We start from the raw sequence: 9,161 nt of genomic DNA, 5'->3' as shown, positions 1-9,161 counted from the left end.
CAGTCGTCTTATGTCTTGTTTGTGGAAGTCCACAAACAAGATGACTGCAGCAGCATTATCCTGCCTGTGTCCACAGCACCTAATATAAAAGGCCTGCTCCTCTGATCCTGGGGAGAACAGGTATGCATCATGACTCGCATCCGTTTTTACTAATAGCCATGAACAGCCCTCTCCTCCATGAACATGCCCGCTCCCCTCTTAAAGCCTTCCAAGTTGGCAGCCCTCACCACATCCTGGGGCAGGGAGTCCCACAGTTTAACTATGCGTGGTGTAAAAGTCTGCTTTATGCGTCTTCATCCTCCACGGCAAGGGGAAGCGTCACCTGTCACATTTCTGCCTGTCGCGGCCAGCTAGGGAAAGAGGAGGAGGCGGGGGGAGAGGCCGCCCAGCCCCACTCCCTTCCACCCGAGCCAGGCTTGAGCGGGGGCGGGCGGGCAGCTCCCCGCCGCTCCCTTACTTGGAAGTGCCGGGTGGCTTTCGCCTTGTCCTCCAGGTCGGCGCGGTCCGGGTGCACCTGCAGGGAGGCCTTCTGGTAGCCGTGGCGGATCTCCTCGGCCGAAGCGCTGCGCAGCATGCCCAGCACCTGGTACAAGTCTCCGGCGCCGAAAGCCTTGCGGCACTGCTCCAGCAGCCCCATCCCGCCAGCCGCCGCCGCACGCCCTCCCCTTCCCAGCCTTGGCGGCCTGCGGTTTTCCCCCCAGCCATGCCCCCCCTGCTTTACGGCGGCGCGCCTGAAAACGTCCCAATAGGCACAAAGGTGAGGGGCAGAAAGGGAGGCTCGCCATAGAGAGGGGAAGGGCTGCTAGAGTGACACGCAGCTTCCTCCCAGCATTACCTTGCGGCTGCAATTTTTTAAAGGGGCCGGGTTCCTGACGGGCCGAATCCGGCCCGCGGGCCGTAGTTTGAGGACCCCTGCCATAGAGTCTGCCCTCCAAAGTGGCCATTTTCTCCAAAGCAACTGATCTCTGTAGTTGGGAGATAAGTTGTAATTGGCCACACCTGGAGGTTGGCCACCCTAGTTATGACCTGACCAGTGGACACAGGAACTCTGTTCTGCAAGCACAGGTGAAGCACTGGAGGACTGACCAGTGGGGAGTGGGTGGCCAAGCTGTTTCAGGCTGGGGGAAGAGAGAAGTCAAGGGAAAGTTTTGAGTGGAGGAAGGGATCTCTGTGATGAATACACGAAGCTGCCTTCTACTGCATTAGACCCTTGGTTCATCAAGGTCAGTATTGTCTGATCAGACTGGCAGCTGCTCTCCAAGGTCTCAGACAGGGTCTCACATTGCCTACTACCTAGTCCTTTCACCTGGAGATGCAGGGGATTAAACCTGGGACCTTCCACATGCCAAGCAGATGGCATTCCACAGACCCTCTCTGAACTGGCCTGTGCTAAAAAGAAACCCTGCATGTGGGTAAAGAAAGGCAGGAGAGACCGCATTCTTGCTCTCTGTGCATGCACAGAAGGTCCTTCCAAAAAAGAGAAAAGCAACCCACCCATATAGGGTTGCCAACCTCCAGGTACTAGCTGGAGATCTCCTGCTATTACCACTGATCTCCAGCTGATAGAGATCAGCTCCCCTGGAGAAAATGGCCGCTTTGGCAATTGGACCCTATGGCATTGAAGTCCCTCCCCTCCCCAAACCCTGCCCTCCTCAGGCTCTGTCCCCAAAACCTCCTGCCGGTGGCGAAGAGGGGCCTGGCAACCCTACACCCATATGTTGAAGACCACTGTTTTGGAGCATTCAGAAATGTCCCACAGGAGATGAGAGGCGCGCTGTGGATTTCCTGGTCAAACAGAAGGAGGGCAAGAAAAAAGAATGCACCCTTCCACCATGCCCCTATAGCTGGGAATCCACCCATCCACCAACCCACCTACATACAAACAGGAACATATTCTTAAAATTGAACCATTGCTTGCAAGGGGTTTTAATTTTTTTTTAATTTTATTTTATTTTAATTTATGTGAGCTTCCATGGAAACCAATTGTGGTTGAAAAGCTGGATTTAAAAAAATATAATAATAATAATATCTGGGCAGAAAAAGCAAAGGAGAGAAGTTTGCAATGCAGATGAGCACGTCCGGCAAATGGGACCTGGTCCCTGCAAACCGAGTCCGCAGGGAAAAGCCTCCCTGAAACCCGCTGAGCAAGAATGTCATTAATCAGTCCCAGTTGAGGAGACTGGACATAAATCAAGCGTCCATTATTCTCCTTCTGGAAAGCCGTAACCACCATGGCAGAGAGCCCGTTTGTAGCACAAACAGTGAGCGTTGACTATTTATACATGTCTGAAATGATGCTTCTGCTTAGGAGTCAGCGTGAGCTGGGACAGCAAGGAAGACAACATCTGGAGAGCTCGGCTTGACTGCCCCAGAACTTAGTCCATCTAGTCCAACATCCTACAGCAACCATTCCTCAGATACTCTGAGAGGCTACGGTTGCCAAGTGCCCGGTAGTGGCGGGCAAACCCCCGCCAATCCACTCCCCTGCCCGCCGACCAGCTGAGGGTTGGCGGGCAAATGTGCCCGCGCGCCTATACAACACAGCACATCACTTCCGGTTTTACTCCCAGAAGCGCTGCATTGCGAGGGGCCTTATGCCAGTTGACCTGTGAGTGGCAAAGGGCCCCTTGAGTGGCAAAGGGCCCCTTGCAATGTGGCACTTAGAATCATAGACTCATAGAGTTGGAAGGGACCACCTGGGCCATCAAGTCCAACCCCCTGCACAATGCAGGAAATTCACAACTACCTCCCCCCACCCCACACACCCTTAGTGACCAGAAAATGGCCAAGATGCCCTCCCTCTCATCATCTGCCTACGGTCACAGAATCAGCATTGCTGACAGATGGCCATCTAGCCTCTTCTTAAAAACCTCCAGGGAAGGAGAGCTCACCACCTCCCGAGGAAGCCTGTTCCACTGAGGAACCGCTCTGACCATTAGAAAATTCTTCCTAATGTCTTCGGGGTGTAAATGCTGTTGCTTCCGCCTCTTCTCTGAGGAAGGCGCTCCAGTCAAACTTCAGTGCAGCTATCCGGCTTAATATTATAACCTAACCTTTTTGAGTCCGTTCCTGTGGGCACCTTTGGATTTCTGACACAGGGCGGCTGCCACAGGAAGCGGAGCCAACCCCCAAATGAAATAAAATAACGTCCGGAGGTAGTAAGTCCAGGAGTCCCACAGCACCTCAAAGACTTCCAGAAGCTCACGTTGATCTCCCCTCCGGCCGTTCTGGAGATGGAATATGGTTGTTAAATCACTGGCAACTGATTGTCTCTTGTCCTCTCACACCTCCACAACTGTGAGCGGGAACAAGTGTGCCGAAGGGGCATGGATGAAAATAGTCCATTTTTTTCCTCCTTGGTAGCCGATGATGAATCTCTTGTAATGAGTGTGTTGAAACAGGGAAACCGCCAGGTCTTATCTTTGGCTTTTCCTGTCATCGGCCGTAACTAAGTTCCCTCAACAGCCTCTCCATCCAGCTTCCTTTTCCCCAGAAGTCGTGGTCGCCCCCGCACGTTAATATTTTTGGCCATTATATTTCTGTAGTGTTTTAGGGCAACACATTGTGTTGCAATGTGTACAGCTGCTTCCTTTCTCACCAAAGGTTCCTTCCCCGGTTGGCATCGCGACACAGCAGTGCTGGGAAAGATTAATGCAGATTTACCCTTGAGAGACCCACAGCTCCCATTATGGCTGGCACCAGAAAAGAATTATTGTTGTCATTTATTACCTTAAACATTTATATCCCACCTTTCTGCCCCCACAAGGGCCACCAAGGGGGCTAACAATTTAAAACATACGTGAGAATGGCAAAGGTAAGTGGATGGCAAAGGACCGAATGTCATCAGGGCCCAGGAACTGAGGGCCAAACTGAGGGAGAAAGATAAGAGATCATAGCCAGCATGGTGTAGTGGTTAAGAGCGGTGGTTTGGAGCGGGGGTTGTTTGGAGTGGTGGAGTCTGATTTGGAGTACCGGGTTTGGTTCCCCGCTCCTCCACATGAGCGGCGGAGGTAGTCTGGTGAACTGGATTTGTTTCCCCACTCCTACACACAAAGCCAGCTGGGTGACCTTGGGCAAGTCACAGCTCTGTTAGAGCTCTCTCAGCCCCACCTACCTCACAGGGTGTCTGTTGTGGGGAGGGGGAGGTGATTGTAAGCCAGTTTGAGTCTCCCTTAACAGGTAGAGAAAGTCGGCATATAAAAACCAACTCTTCTTCTTCATCATCCTCCATAAGGAATCTAGCCACAGAAATCTTTTTTGTGGGTGGGGGCTCCAACACAGATTGGAGCTATAGCATTGGGGGGCTTATTTGCACCTCTTCGTCACGTCTGTAAGCTACAGACGCTCATGTGTCAACGCATGATGAGGGTATTTGTTGTCATCTAACTCCGGCAAGTGCAAGAGGGTAATAACACTGGTCACATCTGTGATTTCACAGTCAAGTCATAAAGCTGACCCACCTCCCCAAGAGTGCAAACTGGAGAGCCTATGACCATCTGCTCCAGTGCAAAACTTGGACTGATGATGTCACGAGTTGCACAACGCATTAAGAAACACAAATGTTTGCTTTTTCAATCTTTTATTAATAAAGTATTTCAAGACAAAAAAGAAATAACACCTTGAACGTGAAGATGTCTGGTCTGAGGGCCAGTGTGGTGTAGCAGATAGAGTGGTAGACTAGGCCCCTGGGCGACCCAAGTTTAAATCCCCACTTCTACCATGAATGCTCACTGGGAGACCTTGGGCCCGACACAAACTGTCAGCCTGGTCTACCTCACAGGACTGTTGTGAGAGAATGGAGGAAGGAAGAATGATGTTCTAAGTTGCTTTGAATCCCAACTGGGGTGAAAAGTGGGATATAAATAAATAAAGGCATCCTCCACTGCCGCCGAATCACCACTCAGTACACTACATGCAAGTTAAGAACATCAGAAGAGCCCTGCTGGATCAGACCAGTGGTCCATCTAGTCCAGCTTCTTTTCTCACACAGAGGCCAACCAATTCCTCCGGAAGTCCAACAACAGGGCACAGAGGCTGAGGCCTTCCCCTAATGCTGCCTCCTGGCTATGACCTGTGGTTGGGCCTCCAGAGGAACTGGTTGGCCTCTGTGTCAGACAGGATGCTGGACTAGACAGACGACTAGTCCGATCCAGCGGGGCTCTTCTGAAGTTACTGTGTTCTAAGAAGCACAACCCACAAATGTTCTGGCATTCTACTGCAAGAAATCTTTGCTAGACACGGGTCTTTGGAAGAATCTCCAAGATCATTTACCCCAAATTAGCCACCCATCCTGGTGGCTGACTTGCATGAAATGGAGCTGGGGTTGCCAACTCTGGGTTGGGAAATTCCTGGAGATTTGGGGGGAGTGTGGAGCCGGGGGGTTGGGGGCAAGGGAGGGACCTCATCAGGGTATAATGCTATAAAGTCCACCTTCCAAAGCTACCATTTTATCCAGAGGAACTGATCTCGTAGAATCATAGAGTTGGAAGGGTCCACCAGGGTCATCTAGTCCAACCCCCTGCACAATGCAGGAAATTCACAACTACCTCCCCCCAACACCCCCAGCGACCTCTACTCCATGCCCAGAAGATGGCCAAGATGCCCTCCTTCTCATGAACTGCCTAAGTTCATAGAATCATAGAGTTGGAAGGGGCCACCAGGTTCATCTAGTCCAACCCCCTGCACAATGCAGGAAATTCACAACTCGTTCCCCCCCACACCCCGTGACCCCTACTCCATGTCCAGAAGATGGCCAAGATGCTCTCCCTCTCATGAACTGCTTAAGGTCATAGAATCAGCATTGCTGACAGATGGCCATCTAGCCTGTGCTTAAAAACCTCCAGGGAAGGAGAGCTCACCACCTCCCGAGGAAGCCTGTTCCACCGAGGAACCACTTTAACTGTTAGAAAATTCTTCCTAATGTCTAGATGGAAACTCTTTTGATTTAATTTCAACCCGTTGGTTCTGGTCTGGAGATCATTTGTGATTTGGGAGATTGGCAACTCTACTTGGAGCTCCCACTTCTTGACCGGCATCAGAACAGGCACACAGCCAGGTCTAAAGGAGCAGCCAGGAAGGGAAGAGCTCACATCTCCCTCCTAGTTGGGGACCGCCACCCCCTGCTTCCAGAACCACCCACTGCCCTGGGATCATTGGTTGCTTCACAACTCCATGTGGCGCTTCGCTTGTTTCTCCCTCGCGGCCAGGCGTGGGACTGTCCCCCGCAAGTCCCCGCCAGTCGGCGACTCCTTTTCCAGTTCGGCCACAGTGGAGTCTTCGACGAGGTCTTCCCGCACCTCTGCCGCCTTCTTCTCTCCAGGGTTGGCCACCGCCTCTTCCTGATGGCCACTCCGCCAACTGTAAATGGTAAATTCGGGCAGGTTGGGCGCCATCTGGCTCAGAAAGTCGTAGGCGGGAAGGCGGGGCTTCCAGTCTTCCTCAGACAAGGTTGCTGGAGAAAAGAAAGGCATGTCGGCATGTCAGGGGCTGCTTGAGGCTTAGCCTAGACCGGCTCCTCATCAGGATTGGGCTATAATTAGGATTAGCTACAAATCTCTGGAATAAATACATGAACTGCAGATTCCCCAGAAGCTTCCCTAGCCAGTTTTTTGGCCTCCAATTCCAAAGCACGAGTCAGTGGTTTGAGTCCTCCAGAGTGTTTCCATGGACCGAATGATTTCTCCCCATGCAAGTGTGACTGCCGTGCCTCCCCATCTCTCTTTGCGTGAGGAGGGAGGCAAGAAAGTCAGGCTCCACGGGAGGAAATCCTCCCATCCATGGAAATACTTCGGTGGATCCAAGCCTATGCTATCAAACTAAACCTGCGATTTATTTACACACAGGCAGAGTAGTTCTTATCCGGACATCCCATATCCGGACTGATCCAAAAAGCGGACCCTTCGAGCCGGCTTTCAATGTTTCCTCTCACCTAAAAAAATAAAATACAGTGAATGCTGCATCATAGGTGGAGATTGAAAGCCTGCAGTTATTAGTTTGTGTGTTGATGCTCTTGTTTAACAGCTGATGCTAGTATTCTTGAGAGATAGTGACACCTTTGCTTTCTGATGGTTCAATGTATGTGTGTGTGTGTAAAGTGCCGCCAAGTCGCAGCCGACTTATGGTGACCCCTTATGGGGTTTTCAAGGCAAGAGACTAACAGAGGTGGTTTGCCAGTGCCTTCCTCTGCACAGCAACCCTGGTATTCCTTGGTGGTCTCCCATCCAAATACTAACCAGGGCTGACCCTGCTTAGCTTCTGAGATCTGACGAGATCAGGCTAGCCTGGGCCATCCAGGTCAGGGTTGGTTCAATGTATACAAAATTATTAAAAATATTGTTTAAAATTACATTCTCAGGCAATGTGTATAAAGTGTATATAAAACATAAATGAATTTGGGGTCCCAACCCCAAGATATCTCATTATGTATATGCAAAAATTTGAAAATATTCCAATCATAGAATTGGAAGGGGCCACCAGGGTCATCTAGTCCAACCCCCTGCACAATGCAGGAAATGCACAACTACCTCAATATACAGAAAGATCTGAAATACTGACCACTTCTGATCCCAAGCAGTCCAGATAACAGATATTCAACCTGTACTGCATCCTTAGATGCAACCAAAAATCTTTACCAGTGACCAACAACCCACTATCATCTATATTCTGTTTATACCATGGGGTCTCCAGACATTTTGAGCCTGACGGGCACCTGTGGAATTCTCTCTCAGTCTAACCTACTTCGCGGGGTTGTTGTGAGGACAAAATGAGGAAGAGAGAACCATGGATGTCACCCTTAGATGCCCGGAGGAAGGGTGGAATAAAAATGTACAAGGGGGTGGGAATCTTAATTACTTTCTGTAGCCCAAGAGGGAACTCTTTCCTCAGCCCACCATCAATGTTGCCGCTGCTGAGTCCATTTTAGCAACTCCACTACTTCGTAGGTATGAGGGGAACATATCCCAGGATGCAACAGTACCTGTGTTATAACACTGCCTGGAAAAAAGGGTCAATAGGACACACTTTGTGGCACGACGGAGGGGTGGAACGGAAGCTGGCAATGAACACTCTTTTCTGAGAGGCTTTGTGGTTAGAAGTTAGAACATTATTTCTCCAAAGGTCTCCCTTCTGACTTCGATTTCACAACAAAATAGAATTTGGCACTCCATTTGTGACGCTCCCTCAACGGGGCAAGATCACGGTGAGCTCGGCCGTCTCACAGCATTAGCGGGCGATGGAAAGCTCTGAGGAAACCTTTTCACACTGCCGAGGAGAAGGTGGATGACATTTTGCCTCCCTCTGGCGGCTGAACCGCGCAGAGATCATTTACAGATCTTTTCCCCTTCAGCTTCTTGCTTTGAAGCAAATGTCGGGCAGGCAAATTCCAGGCGGAGGACCACATGTGGGACTCCGTCCACTTTTGAGGGATGTGCGGGCCGAACTGCACGATGCGCCCAGCACACATCGGGTCACAGGCGCGTGACCAGTTTTCCTCCCACCCCGCTTTTGCCCTGGACGCAGGGAGCCAGAAACCATTCCCTGCCCTAACGCTACTGCCCTTTCCAATGGCAAAAGCAGGTCAGGAGGGAAACTGGAAGCAACTTCTCCCCCACATCACTTTCTCACAGCTCTGAGAGGAGGAGGAGAAGTAGAAGGAGGAGAAGGAGAAGAAGAGTTGGTTTTTATATGCCCACTTTCTCTACCCCTTAAGGGAGACTCAAACCGGCTTACAATCACCTTCCCTTCCCCACAACAGACACCCTGTGAGGTAGGTGGGGCTGAGAGAGCAGTGACTAGCCCAAGGTTACCCAGCTGGCTTCGTGTGTAGGAGCGGGGAAGCAAATCCAGTTCACCAGATTAGCCTCCACCGCTCATGTGGAGGAGTGGGGAATCGAACCTGGTGAATTCCCCCCGATGTACATCTGACTGAAAGTCTATTTGCGCACCCGTGACCTGACACACATCAGGTGTACTGTGTAGCTACGCCCCAAGTTGGACACCTGTGTCAGAAACAGAAAGAGACATACGTCCAACTGGGAGCCCTCAAAAGCAGGGGGAACCCCAGATGTGGCTCTCTGTCCTACTTGGAGGCTCACGAACCCTTTTGAAGTGAAGAACCCTTTTAAAGGTCTGATCCAGCAGGGCCTTTCTTATGTTCACCTTGC

At 51.1% G+C, this 9,161-nt stretch overlaps 1 protein-coding gene across 1 annotated transcript in view; it reads right to left on the bottom strand.

Moving 5' to 3' along the window:
- Positions 1-6,161: 6,161 nt before the first annotated feature.
- The window catches only part of TXNDC16 (thioredoxin domain containing 16), a 44,620-nt gene continuing 41,620 nt past the window's right edge, over positions 6,162-9,161 (bottom strand). Inside the window, exon 20 of the mRNA XM_056851137.1 lies at positions 6,162-6,451. Within this exon, the coding sequence (XP_056707115.1) occupies positions 6,162-6,451 (290 nt within the window). The remainder of the gene's footprint in view (positions 6,452-9,161) is intronic.

The sequence above is a fragment of the Euleptes europaea genome, chromosome 6 (genome assembly GCF_029931775.1).
Source record: "Euleptes europaea isolate rEulEur1 chromosome 6, rEulEur1.hap1, whole genome shotgun sequence".
Lineage (NCBI taxonomy): Eukaryota > Metazoa > Chordata > Lepidosauria > Squamata > Sphaerodactylidae > Euleptes > Euleptes europaea.
Note: the sequence above shows the minus strand (reverse complement) of the source record. Positions and strands in the feature narration are given on the sequence as shown.